The sequence below is a fragment of the Protopterus annectens genome, chromosome 13.part0 (assembly GCF_019279795.1).
Source record: "Protopterus annectens isolate FY-2018-M chromosome 13.part0, PAN1.0, whole genome shotgun sequence".
NCBI classification, from domain to species: Eukaryota; Metazoa; Chordata; order Ceratodontiformes; family Protopteridae; genus Protopterus; species Protopterus annectens.
Genome location: NC_056747.1, coordinates 1,018,219,166 through 1,018,244,983, shown reverse-complemented (window position 1 = coordinate 1,018,244,983; position 25,818 = coordinate 1,018,219,166). Strand labels below are relative to the sequence as shown.

General features: G+C 40.3%; 1 protein-coding gene across 1 annotated transcript in view; it reads left to right on the top strand.

Annotated features, from left to right (window-relative positions):
• Positions 1-8,477: 8,477 nt before the first annotated feature.
• The window catches only part of RAPGEFL1 (Rap guanine nucleotide exchange factor like 1), a 672,616-nt gene continuing 655,275 nt past the window's right edge, over positions 8,478-25,818 (top strand). Inside the window, exon 1 of the mRNA XM_044055019.1 lies at positions 8,478-9,275. Within this exon, the coding sequence (XP_043910954.1) occupies positions 8,849-9,275 (427 nt within the window). The 5' untranslated portion in view covers positions 8,478-8,848. The remainder of the gene's footprint in view (positions 9,276-25,818) is intronic.

The following is a 25,818-nucleotide window of genomic DNA, read 5'->3' as shown; positions in this document are numbered from 1 at the left end:
GGGGGGGGCAAAACGTGTACCCCTGATTCAGAAAGCAGCAGCATTAACCTACTACACTAACTAATCAGTGTACATGGGGTTATTTTAAATAATAATAAGTATGAAACTCAAATGTCTGGCATGATTCAATGAGTGCAACAGTCCAAGAGTTATGAGGAAAAGGGTTCATATGGGAAGCAGCTTCAGTACAAAGTGGAGATGAACACTAAACAACCCCAGAGAGAATATTTAAACTATTACAGGGACTCCGTTAAAAAAGTAATACAGCAACAGCTCTGCAATTACTATGCACTTTATGAATACTATGAAACTCTACTGTCTGCCCTTATTGCCAACTGTAAGGATAAATGATTTACGAGGGCAGGGACAAAATGATACAAAGACACACTGGGGATGTTCTATCAAATGAGGGACAGGTAAAAGGGACGTAGTGTGTGTGAGTGTGTGTGTGTGTCAGACAGTGAATGGGGGGTTGCCTGTGTCAATGTGATGCATGGGCTGCCATTGTTAACTACCATAGGAAAGTATTGATAAGCATTAGTAGTAGTTAGGGGCAATTGAGAGATATGTAAATTGCCTAATAATGAGGTCTTTCCTCATTGCAGCTAACATGTCTGTTTCATAAATTACTGCAAATGTAAACAGACCCTTTTTTACTGCATCTCTTACTGACAAAACTGGGGATGTCCTTCTATATCACTGTTCCAGTATTCCTTAAAAAAGGGATGCCCCACCCCGGGCAGCCTGTCACTCGGCCAGTATAGAAAAGCTTGAAAAAGATCTTGTTTGCGCCATACGTTACATTTATGCTCCTCATACAGAACATAGGACAGAAAAGGGACGTACAGACACAACTATCCAGAACTTCTTTTGCCGCCAGATAAGTGCCCTGTTGGGGTTATTTTTTATTTTAAAAAAATTACTTTCTTGGTCTTGCATTTTTTTTATCCCTACCTAGAGTTTATGTCATCTAAGAGGGAAAATGTCAGTGTGGGAGGCAGATTCTCCATAAGGATCATCACAGTGTCTTTTTTTTTTTTTTTTACACTTCCCATGACTATACCCCTTGTAGTATCTGTAAGGCATTTGTGCTTAAAACACTCAGAAGCCATTTGACTTCCCTTGAAAACGAATGGCTTAGACAGTTAGTCCATGGTTCCATGGTGGAATCCTTTAACCCCGAGATACTCCCACTTGGTAAGAAAGCCAAGAAGTCTTGGCTGAATTATTTAGCTGTCCAGCCTCCATTGAACATCCCTTTAGAAGCAGGTAATAACTCTGTAGGTCGTTCAGTGTTTATGTCGGATTCCTCTGCCGCAACCCCACTGGAGGCCTGCATGAATCTGTCGTTTCGCACATCCTCTGAGACTTTATAGGTATCAGCTCCAGATGTTGAGGGGGGACTGCAGTTGATTATCTCGGACGGTCCTAAAGGGATTCAGCAGATATTGGTCAGAGAGGATGTTCCAGGTTCTCTTCTCAAATCTCGCCAAGGATCAAAACCTCTGATATTTGTTAGGGCTGATGCCCCTTCTAAGAAAATACAAAAACTGAAGCATGTTTCAGCCTGAACTATGGATCCTCAAAGGGGGTGGCATAAGTATACCTCAGGGCTTGTTCTCTCTCTTAATGGCACTAAAGCCTCCTTAAGGAGTTTCAGTACCCGCTCCTCCTTGGACCTCTATTCCTTCTAAAGGGTTTAGGGAAACAGATTCTTTGGATGAGGATTCCCTATCTGGTGAGGGGTTTTTATCCTATTCTTCACAGATGCCTTCATGTTTTACTTATAGTTCTGATGAAGAGGAGTCTGTTAAACCTAAGTCTCCTTTTGAAGAATTGTCCTTTGGGGCACAATTGCTAGGATGATGGAATTCTTTAAGTGGGATTCTTCTCAAGTGTCGAATATTCAAAGAAGATATTATGAGTTGCTTCAGGTGGATACTCCTAAACCAATCGGCAATTCCTCCTGCATTGGCTGCCTTTGTTAGATACTTTCTTTGATGGTTCCAAGTCTCCTGATTCACAGCTTCCTGCTTCTAAGAAACCTGGTTCTATAAGGTTCCAGAGGATTGTCTATTCTTATTTAGATGTCCTTCTGCTGATCCTGCTATGGTGACAGTTTCTTCTGACAAGCCTTCTAAATTTTTTACCTCTTCCAAACTTTTGCCTTTTGATAAGGATAGCAGGGTGATGGAGAGGATTGACAAAAAAAGTTTACACTGCTTCTACTTTGGCCTTTAGGGCTATTATTACCAGACCCACATGAACAGGTATGGTCTGCCCTTGATTGCTCAGGCTTGTCAGGTTATCTCTGCCTTCCGTTTCAGATGGCAAATCCTCTGCCTTATCTTTTTTAGGTTCTACTTCTTAAGTGGCTCGCCACTCTATTAAGTGTAGCTATGATGTTGCTGATGCCTCTTCTAGGGCTGCGGCTTTTAAGTCCGTCATGAGGCATTATTCTTGGCTTCATCTCCATTTTCTTCCTGAGGATATTAAGGACGAGTTGTTGGATCCTTCTTTGGATAATACAGTTCTTTTTGGGAATGCTGCTACTGACTTGTTTAAGTCACTTCAAGAGAAAGGCAAAACCTTAAACATATTTTTGTCTGCCCTATGGCTAAGTTCCAGAGAAATTATTCTTCTAGATCTGCCTTTATTTGTAGACAATCCTGCCAGGCTTCTAAGAGCAGGAAGGGTGGGAGGCGGGGCCCTCTGCTAGGACTTCTCAGATTTCTGTGGCCCAGAAACCTCTTTTATCTTATAAGCCTGCTTCTCTTTGACAATTCCCACCCCCCCGTGCCTTTAGACTAGGTTCCTTTGTCCTTCAGCTCTCCCTTTGTTTTCCAAATTGGCATCTCATAACTTCAGACTCTTAAGTTCTTTCTATCATCTGTCAGGGTTACTTATGGTATGGAAGTCTCTCCCTCCTTTTTCTGGGATTCCTCAACCTTCTCCAGAGCAACTTCCTCTTTTCCTGGAGCTTCTTGGGTCCCTGTTGAACCAAGGGACCAATTAACCTGTGCCCCCCTTCCCAAGTGGGATGGGAGTCTTTATTTCAGGATGTTCCTGGTTCCTCGAAAAGAGGACATTTGGAGATCTATTTTGGATCTCTCCTGGCTGAACACCATTCTCAAGATCCCTTTTTTTGGATGCTTATTCTTCAAACTCTGTTTCCTCTTTTATTACCCCAGGCTTTTCTGGTGACCTTGGATCTGAAAGATGCTTACCTTCATATCCCTATTCACCCTATCTTCAGGATGTTTTTATGTTTCCCTGTGTCTTCTTCTCATTTTTCCATTCTCTGGTTTGCCCTTTGGCCTCTCAATTGCCCCAAGGATGTTCACAAAATCCCTAGCTCCTGTGATTGCCTTCTTCATGCTCCAATGCAGTCAGATTTTTCCTTATCTGGATGACTTATTGCTTCAGTCGCCTTCTCATGGTCGATTGTTGCAGGATCTTCAGTTCACCATCTCTCTTCTTCAAAGTCTGAGGTTTACTATCAGCTTCCAAAAGTCCATCCTGACTTCCTGTCAGGATCATGTGTATCTGGGTTGCTGGATTCAGACAGTGCCAATGTTGGCCTCTCTTCCGCCTCCAAAGGTATTGTTGTTGATAGCCTTCTTTCAGTCTTTTCTTCCCTTGACTGCCATGCCAGTCAGGGAGTTTCTTTGGGCCCTGGGATTCATGACCTCTTTTATTCCAATGCTTTCTTCTTGGCAGACTGCATACGTGGAAACTTCAATGGTACCTCAAGTTAGTTTGGCAGCAGCATCGTCACCCTCTGACTTTCAGTGTACCTCTCTTTCCCTGCCTCAAGAAGGAATTCAAGTGGTGGATTCAACAGATTGCTCTCAACCCAGGCCAGCCCTTTCAGCCTCCAGTCCCTTCTCAAGAGCCGTTCATCGATGCCTTGGACATGGGGTGGGGGGCAACTCTTGGCCAAGTGAAAGTTCAGAGTCTTTGGCCTCCCCATCAGAAGTCAGACTATATCAGCATCAAAGAGAAGAGGTCTCTGATTCTGGCCCTTCAGGCTTTTCACACCGTGTTTTCTCTGGGCCCCTTGAAGGTGCACACAGACAACACTACAGTGGTGCGGTATGTCAACAAGTAGGGGGGCATGAAATCTTACCTCCTCTGCAGGACAATGCTTCAGGCCTGGGATGTGGCTGTCAGTTATCAATTAACTCTTCAGGCAGTATACATTTCTTCAGAGCACAATCTTGTGGCAGACTCTCTTAGCAGGTCTAAAACACAGGCTCACGAATGGATGCCTCACAGAGATGTGTATCTGGACATTGTCCATCGGTTGGGTATTCCTCAGGTAGATCTTTTAGCCTTTCCTCTGAACAAGCAACTTTCTCCATTCTTTATGCTTTCCCTCCTCTTCCTCTACTTCCAAGAGTCCTGCAAAAGATTCAGCTGTACTCCCCAAAAATCTTGCTAGTGACTCCCTTTTGGCTGAGATAGCACTGCTTTCCCCTCCTAATGCATCTGGCCAAGAGCAATCATCACAGGTTACCTCACCAGTTGGATCTCCTCACACAGCACAAGGGGTCTCTCATCTATCCGCACTTGTCCACTCTGCAACTGACATTGTGGGTGATCGGGCACCTCTTTTCTGAGGACATGTTCAGTGTTTTACAGGAGGCAAGGAAAGCCTCAACCAGAAAATCTTGTAAGTCCAAATGGAAAAGATTTTCGGTCTGGTGTCATGCTTGTAACCAGGACCTTTTTTTCTGTGGGGGTCCGTCTGGTCCTCTCTTATTTGTGTGAGAAGCTCCAGTTTGGCTTGACCTATTCTTCTATGAAGGCCCATTTTTAGCCATTTATGCTCATCTGTCCTTGACTCCTCTTTTGACTTCTCATTTTGAGGTCAAATAATTTCTTAAAGGCATCCTGTATATTAGGCTTCCAAGGAAACCTATTCCTCCTTAGGCTCTTTTTGAGCCTGCTGCTTTTGCCTCTTTGCAACATTGTACCTAGAAGACTGTTTTGTTGCTGGCTTTTACTTCTGCTTGGTGTGTTTCTGAGCTCCAAGCATTCCTCCTTTTTCGTTTCTTCACAGCTACAAGGTGTCCTTAAATCAGTCAGTACAACTTCCTTTTTCCCTTCTCCTCAGTCTGTTACTGAGAGGGTCCTGCAGCTTTTTGTTTACTTTCATCCCAGGTCTTTAGGTTTGGCTGTTTCTAAGCAAACCATCTCCCCCTGAATATCTAAGGCTATTTCTTTTCATTATTCTTTTCATGGCAAGTTTGTGTTTGCTTCTGCTAGAACTTATTCTACTAGGACTGCTGCCTCATCTGGTGCCTTCTTCGAGGCGTTGGACATCAGTTCCATCCTCGAAGCTGCTAATTGGTCTTCAGTGCATACCTTTACTAAGCATTATAAGTTGGATATGGTTTCTAGGGCCAGAGCAGGTTTTGCTGACACCATTTTGTGTGGGTTTGTTGAGGGCACTTCTCGGTCTTCCACCTCCCTTTCTGTTTTTTTTTAGCTTTTTTACTCTCCCTTCTTTAAGTAATACTGCAACAGTGATATGAAATGACACAGTGCAGATGTGTAAAACCTTACCATAACTGTAGATGTCTTTCTCTTCACTGTTGCAGTATTCACTTCCTCCCTCCAACCCCCTCTTGTTTATTCTGCATTTTTTCCTTCTGGATGTGCATGGACTCCTTTGTCCTATGACAACTGTTCTCTTCTGGGCAATTCAGTTCTGGGTAGTTGTGTCCGTACGTCCCTTTTATGTCCTACGTTCTGTATGAGGAACATAAATGTGACGTGCAGTGCAAACAAGATCTTTTTCAAGCTTATCCATACTAGCCGTGCAATGGGCTGCTTGGAGTGGGACATCCCTTCTTTAAGGAATACATGCAAAAGTGAAGAGAAGGACATCTACTGTTATGGTAAGATTTTACACAACTGTATTTTCTTTCTGAATCCCCAGCATAAACTTGTTAACTTATGTACTAATGTACCTGGATTGTGACTGAAAAAATTCAGTGGATCACTTACCCAGTTATCAAATTTAAATAAATAAAATGTCTCCTTCAATACATTCTGTGAAACCTACATGCCTTACACATGCACCTCATTACACATTAAAGTTGTTATTGAAAAGCATGTAGTACAATATTGCCTTAAAATATGCAAATAAATGTAATGATATATTTTTTCAGGCTTATGTTTTGCAAGTTTATCTTGCTGGCAATATAAACACTTTTCAACACTAGTAGTAATAGAGATACACTATTCTCAATATTAATGTCTTTGCAAATCCAGAGAAGTATAGGCAAGTGAGAATTACCTGCAGCCAAGCTAATAATCTGGACCAACTGCAACAGAAAACTGTCTACAGAAAAAATAAAATTGCTCAGATACTTTATATACTTGTTTTAAACCTGGACTTATATGAAAGCTGCTACTCAACAAAGTGCATAATTTTCTACACTATATCTCAGTTGCCTAATGCATAAAAGGACCATTTTTTTTTTTTTTTTTAATTCTTTGTTGAACAAGTTACTACCACTAGGCTAGCAGCCTCTACTCAGGACAGGCCCGAGCTGGAATTTATACTACTAGGGGAAATTTGGCCAGGGCATCAGAGAACTTTCAATGCTCTTTTTGATAGGTGTCATGGCATCTTTTACATCCACCTGAGCTACCACCAACTTAGGCAGATGGGACCTTAATTTAACATTTCAACCAAAGGACGACACACTCAGGAGTGCTACACCTTCCCTTATGCTGCATGATAGTGTCAGTAATCGATCTACCTGGTATGGGAATAGGACCCTAAGGGAAATTCAGCCAGGGCATCACAGAACTTTCCATGCTCTTGTCGATAAGTGTCATGGGATCTTTTACATCCACCTGAACTACCACCAACTTAGGCAGATGAGGCCTTCATTTAACATCTCAACCAAAGGACAACACGCTCAGGAGTGCAGCACCTCCCCTTATGAGGCACTACAGTGTCAATAATCGATCGACCTGATGTGGGAATAGAATCCACGGCCTTCTGCACCAAAGGCGAATGTGTGACCTGTTGCACCACTTACACTGTACTTAATCTAACATATTAAATAAAAAGAAAATATCAAAATAAAACTGATAGGCACTAATAAGTATCTTGGGATTTCTTCTCAGATGCAAACTTAAGAACTAAATAAACATGTTGTTAAATGTATAAACAAACCCTACTAAATTCTAAGCCAAAATTTATTGAAAAGTATCTTCCACTATGCTTCGCCTCGAACTTCTTTAAGACAAAATAGTTTATATCTGCCTCTAGAACCTTCAATAAATTACACACAAACACTGCAAAGTGGGCAAATTATACTGAAGCATCTATGCAGGACACAAAATTGTTCAGTCCTTCAAGCATTAAACTAGCTAGAGCTCCCCCATCCATCTAGGGAACACTCATCTTCATTCTGTGCACATTGTCCTTAGAAAGAATAAATCCACTGTACTATCCCACCTCTTCAAACAGTATACTCCCTTAAGAACTCAGTCTTCTAAATGACAGGCCTTCCCATCCCCCCAGTTATTAAAGATGCACCTAACTGTAAACGTTTGTCTTTTGGTTAATAAAAAAATGACATACTTTTCAATTTTTTTATAGGTATTGTTCACTTGTCCTGCTGCAGAAAAAGCACTGTGGCTCTCTTTCTCTTGTGTATGCTTTCCAGTTGAGAGGTACCAGGTCTCCCAATGTATTATCTTATTTTTAACGAGTTATCCTACCCGGACTCTAGCTATGTGTAGATATTTGGAAGAGAACACTGTACTGTGAAGTACATTAATTTTGGAAACTCTACAACTTAGCTCATCTATCCTGCAAAATTGCTTAAATGAAGGGATTTTCAGCTACTGAGCAAAAGGCCCTGGTTTTGCCACTACTGCAGCTTTCGGTTGTGCTGAAATTTGTTGTTCTGTTTTATAAGGCTTTTTTTTTAAGTAACACTCACTTTAGTCAATTAATTAAAATTTCATTCAGCATGTTCTCTAATATAACCCAGTATAACTGAAAGAAGGGATGTAAGTCTGAAAATATATAGGACCTGGGTTCTGCGAGGGTATTTACTCTTTTGACGTAAATTAGGCAGCAATACTCGGAATAAACCAGCTGCAAAGATATTTGACTTATGTCAATGAGTGAAAAGGTCGCTAGATTTACTAAAGTAAAAATGTCAAGGGTCTGAGTTAAGTTTTGCACGGTAAATTCTTTTCACGATACTAGTGAGAAACGGAGCTTGAATTTTCTTATGCTTTCGGCGCTTGCATATTACCTGCAAAATAGGTTTCACGCCCGCTGCATACTATATTGTAATCTATCCAAGAAGTGGCCAAAACATTTTTAGTAACATCCAGGTGTTCTAACAGCTGCTGCTGCCAAGTCTTCGACATATTATCAACAAGTGGGAGGAGGAGTTAATACCAACCTCTCTGGAGGAGTGTTCTGCAAACACCGTCTCCCTGAGAGAAGGCAGACAGTGTGCTGACGGTACTGCAGGAATTACCCCCTATGACCTGAAAATACCGAGAAAATGGACTCGATTTTTTAAACACGGTACAGTTTATCTGACAGGCCGTCTGAAAGATCTGGTCACCTATTCCTCTGAGCCACTTTTAGTACAAGTGCTGAATAATGGATTCTTTGATGTCTGCAGCAGCACGGTATTTTTGTGGATGCAGCATGCACGTTCTTGTGTAATTTTCCTCCCTGCACTAATTTCTGCGGGTTTACCTCTACGGGCAATCTGCAAAGGCTACTTTAGTAGTAGTAGTGTAAATCAGACTGTGTGAATCCGCAATCCCCCTCCTTACTGCTGCGGAGACGAGAATGAAACCTCTGGAAAAATTCTTAAAGAAACAGTCTTCGACCCTAGCTCGCGGTGGCTTTTCGGATAAAAGCAGGCAGTTACAGAATGGTTTGAAGAGGCGTTGTAGTGTGTCCAAGATCCTGCCGTCTTTCCTCAAGGATTCTCCCTCAGAGATCGAGATCTCGTCCCTGAAAGCGGAGTCCGAGGACTGCAGTACTCCTAGCGTTGTGTCCCCGCCCGACACGCTTTGGCTCGACCTGCCCCCCGCACTGGACTTGAAAAGCCCCTCTTTCTCGTCGGAGGACCTGTCCCCGGGTTTTATTCCCCACACTTTCTGGGAAGCGACGCTCGCGCCGCTCTTGTCGCCCAGTACACCGGAGGCTCTGCTGTCCCGCGTGCTGGACAGCCTGACTGGAACCGGCAGCACAGGACCTGCTATCGCCACAGGTAAGTAAGATATATGTATATACATATTTAAAGGTTTTACTTTATCACACACTATGTTAGTATACAAGAAACGTATAAGACAGTTTCAAGCTATTAGTACTGCCCCCCCCCCCCCCCCCCAAACATTTTAAGCGTTAACTATCCTAAGTGTAGCTCCTCCCCCACACGCGTCCTCCAAAATCACAATAAGGCTTCACAGACTGAAGAGTCTAGTACCTCCCACAGACAAAGATGCTCCATAAAATTTGACTGTGCAAGCACCTTGATTAAAAATGGTTGGTTATCTCGTTTCAGGAATCAGAGAGATTAAAAAAAAAATGGAAACTTCCATTAAGATTGTTGATATTGAACTTAATGCAGTCATAAAGCCTTCTTCTCATTGTGTGTGTTGGAAGAGTGGAGGGGAGGATGATAGCATCTTTAGGCGAAATTTAACTGTCGTATGCTATTCTTTATGAAAAAAAATAAATTCCAGGTTAGATGGCTGAGTGCTGCTTTTAGTTGTTGTACAGTACAGCGTATTAGGATTTTTAGGCAGTTAACCTTGGTTTTACTTTGTGCATTTCAGTAATTAATGTTAATTGAAGTGATCTTCCCTTTGTATTTGTAATACATTTTTTGTAAATTTGTCCTGCTTTAGCCTGGTATTTTCACATAGTTCACTGATGCCTTCTTAGACAGTGGTTCCTATCTATCACAAAGATTGTGTTGTCCCAGACTGAAATACTCCATGTCATGATATTCGGGGTGATTGTGATCACTTTTGTGATCTCTTAAGATCATATCTGTGAGCTGTTTTTTTTTCAGCATGCCCCTCATTTTTCCTCATGTTTAAGCTCTGTCCCTTGTAAAATTGTTGATTTTCTGATAAAATACTAAGGATTACAGTCAATAATGCCATATGTTTTGCCTTTCATACTTCTTGTTCAAAAAATGCATGTTGTTATAACACCAGTTGTACTGAATTAAGTGAATTACCATAATGGTTAAAAATTCACTTGTTTTGGCCTTTTTTGTGAATATTTTGGACAGTTGAGAAATATGCTTTGGCGTATGGCATAACTAATGACATTAATAAGTCCCAATCAGTTAAAATAAGTAAGCAGTTAAAAGTTCATAAACACAGCAGACAGTCACTTTTGCAGAGATTAACAATGTAAAAGAACCTTGTGTAGATAGCAGATACGCAGACATTTAACAGCTTGATGCAGGTAAAATTGTGATAGAGTACAATGCCTACATTAGTACAATAAGTATTAGGCACTCATGCTGCAGTATACTAATTATTACTGGAAGTTATAATAAACATGGTAATGCACCATTTAAAAGTTACTTGAAACACTTTAGCTGATAAAGGCAAGATTGCAGAGAAACTAAAGATATTTACTGATATTGCAGACAGCTCTTTTAATAAAAGATGCTTATTGATTTTAACTTTAGACAGCAAAAATCTAAATAGTGTTATAAATGTTAAGAGCCATTAATAACAAACCCACAGTACACTTTTCCATGCAGTTTTTGCCAGTGTTCAATAGATGTTTAATTTTCTAATGTTGTAATTGGTTTATGTGCTGTAATATAATATATTTTCCAGAAATAGTACACGAATTTACAGTGAAGATCTCTTACGGATTTAACAGCTGTTGTAATGTACCAAAGCAAACACCATCATAGCTGTCAACCTTCCATCTCCAAAATGAGGAACACTAGCCTTCATACTGTCAAACAAATGGACAAAATATGGGAACATGTGCTAACAGCTTACCAACAGCTTCAACTAGGAAGGTCATAGGATGGTTAAAAATATGCTGGTTTTACTTATAAAAAAGATCTTTTAATGAATTAATATTACTCTTTTCTATTTACCATGGATATCAATTAAAAAAAATTCCTAACACTGAAATTGTGACAGACCCTTTCAATGTGGAACTTTAAGGAACATGAATTTTTTAAGACCCCAAATGAGATCCGTTTCTCATAATGAGATACACTTGTGAGGTATGAACACTGTTAAGTAAAAAAGCCTTCTTATCCTTCATGGAGTTGCCTGTTGCAGTGTAATCACATGATCTGTTAAAATGTTTTACAGGATCAGAAATATACAGAACATCAATCCTTAACAGTTTGTTGCCAGTTTTGTTGGGGTCATAGATGCTCTTAAAATGTATTGAAATTAGTTTAATGTCATTCAGCGCATATTTGTTTATTTTTTTAAGCCATGCACTTTAGATCAAGGCACAACAACAACAAAGAAATTATTTTCAGTACAATTTGATAAGTAGAAACAATTAACTTTTTATGAAATAAAAGCAGTTATGAACATCTGTAAATTGATTTTTTTAAGTTTATTCTGGATCAGTGCTAACACACTTCTGTTTTAAGTGTAAACATAATATTATGTTCATCTTAAATTATGGAAATATAACCCCAAAGTAAATTTTTGGAGTTTTGTTAAAAAAAACTGTCTTAGACTCTATGAAAACAGTAAGGTGGAAAAATGGAAAAAAATTACCCAGGAAAAGCATCTCCTTTCCAGTTATGTAATTGGTTGGTTGTTAAGAGTCCAAATGCATCATCTTAACTATATTTTCAAAATCCTTAAGCAAAGATGTTGCCAGATCAGTTTGTCAGTGTACTTTTTTTTTTTTTTTTTTTAACAAGGATCCCCCCAAAACCGTTGAACTGATTTAACAGTGGTGTTGACATCTAATGAAGTAATTGCAGTTAGTTCATGCCGTGCAGTCCTCTTCCTTCTGTGTGCTTTAAGTTAGTCTTCCCCTTGTACCTTCAGCACTTCTTTGACAATATGATGTTGGAATGGTACTTAGAAATTTGATTCAGTGTTTGATTTTGACATCTTGCATCCTCTTCCCTTTCTTTCTGATCTTTGTCTTCCTACGCTGTTTTGTGCTAATAGTGTGCTATTTTATACACACAACATATTTGTATTACATTTAATTTCAATGGTGTTGCTTAAATATAGTTATTTTCTGTTTACTGTAAAACCTTCATTTTTTTCCCACTCTTTCACTTTGTGTTTCTAGTTCAGTTGGATGTCTAGTTTAATGAAAGTAAAGTACTCAGCGATTTGTGGAGCAGTTACCTATAGCAGGCAACAAATCCCACACAAATCTATCCATATCCTGCCCTCCGTGAACCTTAATACACCTTTAGAAACTCACAGTATTTTAAACTAACAAAAAAAATTCTAAACCTGCGTTCATAAATAGCACAATGTGCCTATTTTTGAAGTTGTATTTTATTTTTTAATGTACTGCTGCACGTTATTTTTCCTAATATACAGTTGATGTTGCAACATATTAGGAAGTCTGCTGCCTCATTATTTGTTGGGGTTGGGGGATAAGACAGACCCCAATCACATGCCGTTAACAGTCAAAGGACAATAGCATTCTTCTGTCGTAGGTCTTTCTTTCAGGAAACTGCTGCTGTTACCACATGCTAATCCTCATGCTACTGAAATTGAGTGTGTTACATTGTGGAGTTGTTGCAAGAGGTAGTACCCCCCCCCAACATACTTAACAGTAAGTACTAGAAGTATATTTGCAATGGTGATCTTCTGTTCCCAGTCTATATTACGGTGTACAGAACTGCTGCTGTTACAGCATGTAAAGGGGCCTTTTGCCCCCTCGGCCCATGTTTAGTGGCAAAATTACTAGAACAGAAAAATTAGTTTTGCTTTCTTCTTGATGCTTTCTAATTTTAGTGTATAATATATTTTCATATTACTGTTTTTATTCAGCACTAGAGTAGCAATGGAATTCCGAATCTGACCGTTACACTTCATTTTTGCTGTCAGTCATAGAAAATAACGGGGTTACTCAGCTCTGCAGTTGTCAGATGTTCTAATGAGCATTGTTGGAAGCTACTTGTTGCAAGACTGAGACCTTTAGCAGTATATTGTTTGTGTATTTTTCGTCATAGTATAAACTATGTTTATAGATTAAAAGCATGTTGTTTTCTAAGTCAGTGATGATTTTCAGCCTGTTTTTCTAAATTTTTCATATTGTCCATTTAGATGTAATATAAGCTTATTAGATTAAAAAATATGTTCTTTTTTTTTTTTTTTTTTTTTTTTTTTTTTTAATGGTATCAATTCTGACTGTTGGGTATTTCTACTTTCCTAGTTAATGTTTTGTCCACCGCTGCTAGCATTTGCATTTTTTCTGTGTGTTGTACTTTCATTGATGTATTCAAAACTTGAAACCATTGTTGATTTTTTTTTTTTTACGTTAACTAGTTGTGGCAGGAAAGCGACCTTTAGTTTACTGGTTGATGGACTGTACTAAATAAAGACTTTGTTGGCAGACTGAAGGAAATTACTAAGCTGGACAAAGAGTTCAGATGAGCACCCTATATTTGCAAGTGTCCCTGCTTTGCTGATGAATAGAGAAGACCAAAAGTGGCATAGCTTGTTTCGTATTTAGTGGAACGTTAGACAGCTCATGGGGCATGGAGAGTAGAAAGCCATGTCATATTTAGTGCATTTTGTCAGGACCTCGTATACCAGGAACTAACCAACTGAAGTATGAATGAGTGCTTTTTTGTGAATATGCATTTATTTGTCAGGAGACTTGCAGCAGGTAAGAATTTTATAAACTGCTTAGTAAAAAGTATGTCTAATAGGGATCCAGTTTACTTAAGGTAAATTTTGTTAGAGATACTCCAGTTTAAGGCAGCATTAATCTGAGTGCTTTAATAAGTGGTAAGTTGCTGATGTTGGAGGGTCATGGTTTTGTTACCAGAGGGAAGTGTTATTCAGTCATTAGTGGGCAGACTGCCTTTGTGATGAGTATGTGCTTTAGCACAGAGAAACTTGTACATCTTCCAGTTTACCTGGAGCTGTGTGTTGACTATGCCTTGGACAAAGTCAGCATGCAGTTTGAAGGAAAGAATGGGATCAGGTTTGTAGGTGCTAACATTTTGAACAGTGATTCATCAGAGAACTTTTAAATGTTTACATTTTTTTTTTTTTTTTTTTTTGGGATAACTGTGTAACAGCTTTAGATGATGTGGAAGTTAATACCTTGCTTACTATTTTGCATGGTTCCTCATTCGAGCATGCTGCTGTTTTTCTATTTATACTCCTAACAGTACACAGTTCTGAGCTTACCAGCACAGTTCTGACGAAACGGGGTTAGGACCATTGTGGTACTTGGTACTTTCTACCCCTGCATTTAGCATTGAGCTTTTTTGGGCTATGTCAGCATTTTTTCTTCACATTTTAACTTTTTCTTCGGGTGATACACATAAGAAGACACTAACTTTCTGTGATGGAATAGTGGAGTGCATATTGTCTGTAGTTCAGGAGTGGTTGTAGTAGGAATATGAAGGGAAAAAGTCTTCAGTTATTAATAATGAATAGACATTTGTGTGTCTTTGTTCAAAACTAGCATGTTTGAGCTGCAAAATTCAAACAGTGCATTTAATGCTGGTGTCGGTGCTGTGGCATCTTATCATTGGCTGCAGCACAATAGGGCTGTACAGGAAGTGGTTTGCACATTAAGAAATGTTCTCTGCTGTAGTAATCTAGTGTACAGTGATCATCACATCAGGTACCATATTTGAAGGTGTTATTCATCTATCTTTGTGTTTACTGCATATGCTTACATGCCCCAAATTTGTGTAGTAAATGACATCTAGTGTTGCCATACTGGTCCATTTGTAGTACAGCAATGTGTAGATCTTGGTGTAGGGCTTTGGCAACAAAACTGATAACACAGCTAGAAATATACAGTATTGTAAGCAGCTAGTACTGTGACTGTGGCATAGCATTTAGCCATCAGATACCTTTTGTCTTTACCTTTGTCTAAGCAGTTCTTATATGTCGGGTAAGTACATTTTGTCGTGGGTATAATTTCTAATGTGCCTAATTAGTAGATACTCCACATTCAGTTCTAAACCATTGCACAGTTTTAATGTCTGAGTTCTACAGTGATGGGCTTCACTATAATTTCCACAGATATTACAACAGTAAAACCGTGGAGCACTAAACTAGGAGCAAAACGAGCAACAATGAGCAGCTGATGGTCAGCTGGAAGGTATGTGGGGAGATACTAAGATGTAATCATGCGTTATTAGACACAGGAAAGTTCCAGTGACGTGGCAGCTGGCACTAGTGTTGCCTTTGTGTAACAGTGGATCAGAAAATGAGCCAAAGAACAAAAGACTGGGGAAGTTAATAGGGAAACAAAATTCTTGGAAGCTGGCTGTTTAACTTGCAATTAGAAATTGGGTTTGTCAATCACCATTACCAGGGGTTCTTGGAAAGACTGTCACAGGGAGATTAGAGTGAGTTTTCCTAAACTTTAGCAATGGCTTTGACAGGAACTGAAACACTCATAGATGTAGGTTAGATGTAGGAATAGGCTCTGCAGTTTGCTTACCGAGCAAACAGCTGTACGGCAGATGCCATCTCTGTAGCACTCCATATATCGCTGAAACACCTTGAAAATAAAAACACCTATGTGAGGGTACTATTCATCAACTTCAGCTCTGCTTTTAACACTGTCATCCCTCTTCATCTGGTAATGAAGCTACTCCAACTAGGCATCAATACTCCATTTTGTAACTGGATTCTTGACTTTCTGACAGACATACCTCAGAAAGTATGCGTGAGAAATAACTCCTTGGATAGCATCACTGTTAACACTGGAGTCCCACAAGGATGTGTACTAAGTCACTTGCTGTTCGTCCTGTTAACAGACGATTGTACAGCCAGGTACAATACAAACCACATCTACAAATTTGCTATGGTGGGTCTCATCAGTAACAACGATGAAACAGCGTATAGAGATGCGGTGGAACAACTGATTTACCTGGTGTGGAATAACCTGGCACTAAATGTCAATAAGCAAAAGATATAATTGTAGACTACAGGAAAAATTGCAAGGAACATTCTCCCCTCGCCATCAATGGGGAAATGGTGGAAAGAATGAGAAGTATGGAAGTTCTGGAAGTCCACATTGATGGGGACTTGTCTTGGAACACCAATGTAAATGCCATAGTCAAGGAAGTGCACCAGAGATTACATTTTTAAGAAGGCAGAGGAGAGCGAATCTTCCATTGACTGACTGTTCTCACTGCCTTCTACAGAGGTACTATAGAAAGCATCCTGATGAACAACCTTGTAGTATGGTATGGAAGCTGCTCTACCTCTGACCGCAAATCCCTCTAGAGAGTGGTGAAGACAGTAAAGAGGATCATCAAGCTCACCTTAGCACCTCTCCATGACTTTTACTTATCCAGATGTCTCAGCAGGGCCAGAGGAATAAAGACTGTGCTTGCCCTTCTTGCAGATCAGTTTCTGTATCTACCATCCGGAAAGCACTTTCGAAACATATGTTGCAGAACTATGAGATTCAGGCACAGCTTCTTCCCTAATGTCATTAGGCTGCTGAACTCTTGTAGCAACTACGCTCCATAATGGCCATCTGGGTCAGTAAAAACAGTAGAAGCTTGTCTCAAATTGTGCATTAACCTAGTTACCAGTCTCATCTAATAACTTAGTGCAATATTCACCATGACTGTAACTTATAGGCCATTTAGGGCTGCAGCAATGCAGTAAAATATCTCTTTTTTCAGTGCAGTACATGTTGCGAATTTGTAAATTAGCTATAGTGCAGTACTCAAAGTCCATAGTGCAATATTCTAATGTTCACATTGCAATACTTAATTGTCTTTCTGCACAAGGATCAGTGCAGTGTCTTAATCAAGTACCTGTGCAGTACTAAGGTTCATACAAGTATGTGCTCAATGTGAAAAGTGTTAAATGTGTTTCTAATTATGTGCAGTATTAGTCCGTCTGCCTGCATGTCCTTGATGTAATAGCTAGGTGGTGTATGTGTAAATGTCTGTGAAAATAGTCTATATGTTGTCTGCACATTTGAGTCCAGAGACACAGAATTTCATTCAGTTTTTGCACTTGTGTGATTTCTGAAGGACAATAAAGTTTACTTTGACTTTGAATACAGTAAGGTTGATCTAAAGCTGGTTATGAATGAGGAAGTGGAGGGTGGCAGTTAAGAATGAAGTCAGAGGACTAGTCGCTGAGTTTTGGGGGCACTGCTGTTTGGAGGTATGGCTCGCCTCTGTTCTCAAATCTTAAGCTTGGCCTTCAAACTCAATTAGAAGCCTGCTACAATAAAATCTGCAAATTTACCACCAACTGTAGGAACTCCTCCCATCACTGCACCTCCCTGCACTCACTACAATGGTTCGAGCCTCCCAACTATCAACTCCTTAAACTCACCACTGCCCATAGCTCATATTTAACCCATCCTTCTGTCCCTCTCTCACAACCTCCTTAACCCCTTATATTCCTAACCGCTCACTTAGGTCAGAAAATCAGAACCTGCTCAAAATCTACAAACTTTTATGGCTACCTGGACACTCTCTGCTGACCTGCTCCTTAGCTAAACTATGGAAATCTCTTCTTCATAACCACTCTAACTTTAAATCCCTCCTGCATTCCTACCTATCTTCAAAGTGGGGATGCCCTTGCTCCTTTTCCCACATAGGACCCTCCTATATCAAAACCCGCCTTCCAACTCTATGCATCATCTCTGCACTCACATCATTTGCCCTCCTACTCTTCCTTAACCTCCAAGTTTTAATAGTTTATTTCCAACAATTTCTCGTCCTCGATTGAAATTCACTGTTAATGACCCTTAGACAGTGCTGTTGCTAGATTTTTACTACTATTGGGGGAGTGTAAAATTTCAATTGTAATTCACTGTTAATGACTCTTAGACCGTGCAGTTGCTAGATTTTATTATTATTATTATTATTATTATTATGGTATGTAGATTGTTTTTTACTGCAGAATGCTGCATAAAGCTGTACGACTTATTTGTTTTGTATGTGTAAATATGTTTGTCATTGTTACTGGAGCTTTTCTCCCTGGGCCTGCACTGAAAACAGGCTCTTTTTTTAGGCCCACTGGACTTCCCCGATCATGAATCTGAAATTAATTAATTAACTTTCTTAAATATGTTAATTATCACGACTGACTTGAATATGATTGACTTGTTTAACGTTTAAGATTTGGGCAGCAATGAAGGATGGGGATCTACTGAGGCTGGCTGAGTAAATGGAGAGAGAACAGCTGTCATAATACTGATAAGTGAAAGTTATGCACTTGGGTTACTGTAATCATTCAGTTAAACACAGTATAAATGAGAAGATGTTGGCAAACACTGAGTATGCAAATGACCCTGGGGGTCATTATTACTTGAAAAATGACAGTGAGAAGCAATGTGAGAAACCTTGGCAAGAGCCAACAGGATACTGAGATGTATAACTTGTGGAGTGGAATCTAGGGATGCCTAATGAAGTCATAATCTATGTACAAGGGCTTTGCTGATTCCGTACTTGGAATGTCATGTACAGTTTTTGAGACCTTTTATTGGAAAAGAAACTGAACAGCTAGAACTGCAGAGCGGATGTATGAAGATTATAAGGGGAATGAATCAGTGGTGTTATGAAGAACGTCTAAGAATATTTACTCCGGAGAAAATACAGATTTGATAAGGACATATGAGATGGTGAAAGGGGAAAAGCCAGAGGAGTAGAGCTGGGGAGAAAAGGGCTTGAATGGCTGATAGTGGAAATGAAATAGGGGCAGCTAGTGTGTGTGGGGGGGGGGCAGCTAGTGTGTGTGGGGGCAGCTAGTGTGTGTGGGGCAGCTAGTGTGTGTGGGGGCAGCTAGTGTGTGTGTGTGGGGGCAGCTAGTGTGTGTGTGTGGGGGCAGCTAGTGTGTGGGGGCAGCTAGTGTGCGTGTGTGTGGGGGCAGCTAGTGTGCGTGTGTGTGGGGGCAGCTAGTGTGCGTGTGTGTGGGGGCAGCTAGTGTGCGTGTGTGTGGGGGCAGCTAGTGTGTGTGTGTGTGTGTATGGGGGAAGCTAGTGTGTTGTGTGCATGTATGGGAGCAGCTTGTGTGTTTGTGTGTAGGGGGCAGCTAGTGTGTGTGTTTGTGTGTGGGGGCAGCTGGTGTGTGTGTGTGGGGGCAGCTGGTGTGTGTGTGGGGGCAGCTGGTGTGTGTGTGGGGGCAGCTGGTGTGTGTGTGTGGGGGCAGCTGGTGTGTGTGTGTGGGGGCAGCTGGTGTGTGTGTGTGTGGGGGCAGCTGGTGTGTGTGTGTGTGTGGGGGCAGCTGGTGTGTGTGTGTGTGTGGGGGGGGCAGCTAGTGTGTGTGTGTGTGTGTGTGTGTGTGTGTGTATGTGTGTGGGGGGGAGCTATGCGTGTGTGTGTGTGTGTGTGTGTGTGTGTGTGTGTGTGTGTGTGTGTGTGTGTGTGTGTGTCTATACTAGATAGAGACTTTTGATGTTTGGTCTAGTTAATGTTTGCTAAGATTTTTCCTACTGAAATGGTGGGCATCGACAACCTCAAAATACAGGCCTCAACCCTGTGGAATATAGGGGTAAAGCCCCGACTAAACTCCAGATGACCAGAGTTCAACAGTGGGCTTGGGTGCTGGAAGGACTAAGACAAGAGAAGGAGAGAGTGAGCAACTGTTGCCAGCTAGTTCATTCTGGGAGGAGGAAGTTGGCCAGACCCTCTGACCTCAACTGATGGGTTGTAAGATTGCAATAGTAGCCCTTGTGGTGTGGCTTGAGCTACCAAAATAGTAAAGTGTTCCCAAGTGTTTGAGAGCATGCGTAAGCTTCTGCTAGACCAGTAGTATTAAATGACATCACTTGTTGCTTAGAGGAAAGGTTGCTAGATGGAGTGTTGCATCTGAATAGACGACTGCCCACCCTACATGCTTGAATGTCACGTCAGTAAGGAAGCTGTTTTCCCTACATAATGGAATGAATGGGATCTAGGTATCTTGTTGTCTGGAAGCAAGTGAGCTGGGTCTCTCCTCATGAGAAATAAATGGGTCATTATGATCAGAGGGTGGGGGCTTCCGGTAGTCAGCGGAGGAATATATGCCAAAATTCAGAACATTAGAACATTGGGAACTGGTACATTAACACATAGGGTAAAAGCTGTCTGCTTCTAAACGAATAGGTCATTATGATTAGAGGTAGGGAGGTTGAAGTAGTCATCTAGGAGGGGTAGACATCAAAATACTTACTTATTATTCGAATGTTGTGGAACTGATAGTTTAACACACAGAAGCTTTCAGCCTTTATTTACCCTAACAAGCATTGTCGTGTTCACTGGGTCCGATTTCCTCAGTCTCCACTTGCATACAGGGGCACCTGAGCAAGTCTGTTTAATTGACGAAGCTCTCAAGTCATGCCTGATAAACGCCAATAGTACTGTGCAGACCCACTTACTTAACAAATAGAGATAAATAAATTAGGACCTTCACAGGTGCACTCACTGTTTAATTGCTAAAGCAAGCCAGAGGGTGCTGCAGTAGAGAAGTAATAACGATTGATACAGAGATTTATGATGAATTGTCTTGTAAACCAGGCATTTGAAGCTCTGAAGAGCTGTTAATTTCATAACCACTTGAAATGCAGATCAGAACTAGTGTAGGCAGAAGGGAAAAAAAATGACACTTTTATAGTAAGTTGTGGAAAACGCATGTTGATCAGAGTGGTTGTGCAGGGGATGGTGTCTGTTATATCTCTCAGCACACTATGTCAGGTTGTCATTCTGATGAGTAGAGCATAAAGTGTTAAATATTTTTTAATTACCCAAAGAGATGCATTGTATAGGGAGTGGTAAGGAACAGTGTGCTGCAACACTGTTGATGTATGCAGCTGTAAAGATTATATATAGATGTAGATATGTACTTTTCTGTTGCAGCTACCAACCAAGATCTGATTCTAAAAAACATTGCAGCATTCAGAAACGTCTGCCACTGCCTTGCTACCTGGAATGTTAAATACAGCTGCACCTCTGGTATGACATACTGGTGGGACAGAGATTATTTGACATGTTGTCTTTGCCCCAATTATATGGCATACATACTGTGCCAAAAAGACAACATGAGATTCATGTGGCTAGCTTGTTTCTGAATCAAATTACCTATTCTTGGTTTACGTTGAACACTGGTGAGTAAGCAGAGCAGTTGCCAAGTTCCCCTGCACCGCATCTGTCTTGGCTGTAATACTGCATGCTTGACAGGTACAGCTGTCTTGTGTATGCATTATTACGACTGAAAGTACAGTGATGTCTTTGCAAACCAAATTTCTTAATAAATAAAAAGAAGTAATCCCCATTGGAAGAAGTGGACTACATGTGGAAAAACTCTTGCCACTTATGTGCATGGTCTCTACCTGGCCCAATTGAAATGTTGTACATACCTCATCTTGCTGATTCAGCAGATGTGTGTAAACCTTAGTCAGCTTCACGTGTATGGCAGTATTTGTACTGAAGCCATTACCTGGAGGTTTTAATATGCCTGCACAACCAGTACTATGGTGTACCCCATCACTTGGATGGACGGTGCAGTTACTTTGATTTTGTACTCTGTTTCAGCTCCAGTGTAAAATTCCATAGTCCTTTGGATTCCTGTTCCTTTCTTTGTTTGGAGTCATGTATAGGGCTGTGAGAATCCTCCATTAGCCTGTGCATCTTGAGTAATCTCAGTCGTTCATCTGAATCTGGTAATGGTGTTCAGAGCATAAATTGTTCTCACTATCAGCAATGCTTCTCCGCTTCTACTTTATTGTCTTGTAACTCTTCTGAAAAGATCCTGCTCGACAGTTCAGTTCTGGTCCTAAACAAATGTCTTTCTAGAACTTTGACCTTGTAAATATTTCTGCTTTATCTATTTTCTATGAAGTTCACAACTAGAAATTTAAAATTCAGGTCTGCCTTCCATTTATGTTGTATATTTCTTCCATTTGTGTTTCTCTTCTGGCTGCTTGGACAAGATCTAAGTATTGCTAAAGTTAATCTCATCTTAAATGAAACGTTACACGTGTTCTCTGTAGTGTCATAAATGTTAAGTGCAGTAAGCTATTTTATACAATACATGATCACTGAAAGCAGCTGCTTGCAGTATAGTTCTCACTTGTACTATACATGAGCATGCACTCTGTACAACAGACAGCAGAAGAGCTGTTTACAGTACCATAGCTGCTGATAGTAGTGTGTGTTCTCTGTTCTTGTTTGAACTTTGTCTCCTGTGCAACATGTCTTGCATTGTTTTCATTGTATGTGTAATTTGTACCTTCATTGTTTTTTGTCCTGATAGCCTGGGTCATGACTGAAATGGCCTGATAGGATCAGCTCACCCATCCAGTCATCCTGTGAATAAGTAAACAACAATGCTGCTCTCTCAGCATTTTCAGTAGGTGTATTTCTTTGATAACAATCTTCCCCACGCTTTTTAAGAATCTTTATGATTGCCCTATGCATTTTTTACACTACTACCTCTTCAGAAATTCTGCTCCAGTTATCTACCATCTTATCTGTGAAGTAATACTTCCTTGCCATTCCCATTAACTGTCCACATTGCAAGCTCATAGTGTGTTATCTTATACTGATGCATATGAAATATGGCAGATGATCAGACTGTACTTGTTCGTTAAAGTACTTTTGTTATGCCTGTTTTCAGTCTTTTTTTTTTTTTTACTGTGGAAGTAAAATTCTACTCTCTGTATATGGCTTCTGGTAAAGACTGTGCACTTGTATGTCTTGTCCTCTGCAGAACTGCCTCTCTGGTCTAAGCTCTCTTGATGGTGGGGTCTTCAGAAGTGCACACAGTACTCCAGGCAGGGTCTCCAGAAGTGAGCAAATGGTGATGGGTCTATCCAAAAGGGTTGTAACATTTTGCTTTTAATGGAGATGCTCTTCTTCATCTCAGTGTTCTACCAGCCCTTCCTTGCTGCTAAAAAAAAAACAATTTTTAATACAAAAATGAATGGTCGCTTTGCACCTGTTTACAAATAAAACCATTTTCAAAGTTGCTTCCGAACAAGGAGGACAAAATGTATCAAGCTGTGTTTACACCATGAATATTCATGGCTGGGCAGGAGGAGTTATGTTGCTTTATGTTTGTAATTGTAATGGATTAGTGTAGGTTGGTAATTGAAAATTAGTTTTGAAGTTGTTAAATAATGTTTAGCAAAAAAACTAATGATTGATTTTTGCCAAACTTAATTTAACAGGTTGGCAACTACGTAACTAATTTACAGTTGCCTACCTATGCTAATTCTGCATAATTAGAGCTGGAACCCAAAGTGATGTAACCACTGCCTGTCCATCCATGAGTATTCACAGTTGCCTACCTATGCTAATTCTGCATAATTAGAGCTGGAACCCAAAGTGATGTAACCACTGCCTGTCCATCCATGAGTATTCATTCCATAAACATGGCTCATTACATTTTGTCTTGAGTTTGGAAGAAATCTTTTAAATGTTATCTTTTTTAAAGGTTTCAAAACACACATTTTTATTTAAAAGAATAGTTTGTCTTTAAATATGATCTTTAAACTGTTTCATTTTCTTCCATTTTACAGGTCACAATTCATTGTTTAAAGTGTGTGTATGACTCTGATACTCCTTCCAAGGCTATGGCCATTAATTCTGTTTTGAAGAGGTTTGCCTGGCTGTGTTGCCAGAACTTCCCAGGTAATGTGAAAAATGAGAGTTTAAATTCTCCTCTGGAAAGAAATTGAGTATTTGGTCCCTCTGCTGCAGAGTTCAGGGGGCCTATATTATATTCCCGAAAGCCGACTATGTTGAATCTGACATTGTCGGCATGAGAATCTCGAGCGTGTAAACGGAAATCTCCATAAGGGGAGATTTCCATTTACTGCAATGTAGTGCGGTCTCGGAGTTGGTATATTTAAGTAGCGGGGGTCTGGGGGGGTGCAGGGGGGCTTGCCCCCCTGCTTAAACCAGATAAGGTAAACATTTTAAGTTTTAAATTTTTTCATTTTCGAAGTTACGGAACTTCAACAATATGGTGTCGACCATATTGTATTCGATGTTCCGTAATTTCGATGTTATAATGTAGACTCGATTCAAGGGATCTGTAAGATTTTTTCAGCCCTCCTTTTCCAAATTTTCTGAGGGATTCTCTAACCACTCATCCATCTTTTGACAAGAAACAAAATGAACAGTCTCAGCAAAATGCTGATAAATAGACGTTTAAGAAGACGTGGCGAGACGGACCAAAAATACAGTAACTCCTCAAAATCAAGTGTAGCCCAAGTTAGAATGACTATATATGTAAGGGAGCTTGTCATCCCTTCCCCAATCCTGGCTGTCCCTTTTTCCTTTCAGAAAGTCTGAATCTCCACTTTTGTCTTTGGCAACAGATGGTTTCAGGCAAATGGGTTCTGAAGGCCATTCATCAAGGTTATAGGTGGCAGTGGCAGAAAAATTTTCCTTTCCAGTAGGTGATTCCTCCTCCACCAAATCAGACTCCTCTATTTTTCCCTGTCCGTCAACAGATGTCTCGGTGAGTGATAGAGCAGTTTCTCCTCCCCAAGTTGGGAAAGGTTTTCATTTAAGGATATTTTTGATGTCAAAGAAAGAAAATAGTCGGCAGTCAGTTTCTGGATCTTTCTTTCCTAACCAATTTGTGAAGTGGGCAGGCATCCCCTTACCATCTTAATTTTCCGGGCTGATAATTGAACCTGCGAAATCTGAGTCGCATTCAAGGATTTTCCTTGTATAGCACATAGTTGACAGTTAACTGCGGAACAATTCTCTTCAGCAGTACTGGCTTCCTTGTTGCTAGAGGGGGGAAGATAGGATATTCTGTTTGTATTAAGGAGAGAGTGGATTAGTGAAGTGGCATATGGTGGGATGGAAATCTGTTTGTCCCTTCAGGTGTTGGTGTTGATACTCCTTTCCCTGTTTGTTTTCAGCAGATTAGTAGTAAACAGTAAAACTTAAAATTCTTTCCAGAGGTGAAAAGCTGTTCATTAGGACCTTTATAGTCTTCACCCTGTAGACCCCTGTACTCATTTGCAAAGTTATTCTTGAATGTGGGACACCAGTGTTACAGAAAATATAATTTTTTTTTTTGGGGGGGGGGGGGGCAGTCGTCTCTATGGTTAGGCAGATGTTGGTCAATAGTATTTTATTTGCCCAGTATATAATCTGTCTTTTACAAACTTGATTAAAAATTATTTGTTTTTCAGTATGCTGAGTTAAATGATCAACTGGTGTAACAGGTCAGCCTGCATTGAAAGGCATGCATTTGGCTGCCTCTACTTTATGTCCATGCAAGTCATGGCCCATTTTCCAGTAGAAGCTGTCAGTGTTTTGTTGTGGTACACTTTTGGTGTTAAAATACTGAAGTAGGGTGATGCAGGGTGTTTTAGTGCCTGTAAAGACAAAAAATCTGGCAGTCATTTGGGCATGACCAAATACACGGTGACCATTTTAGTGCTGAAGCTTTTGTAACCACCACTGAAAGAAGGGAGGGAGTTGAGACCATTTTCTTCACTATTTTGAATATGAGTGGTAAGTTGGACTTGACTGGTTTAACTCACAGCTTCTAAAAAACAGTTAATTTTAAATGTTATTTGAAAACAAAAAACAAAGGATTGGAAATAAGCAAAGGCATGTGACTTCATCATGTTGTTTGATGAATGCAGTTTAATGTATA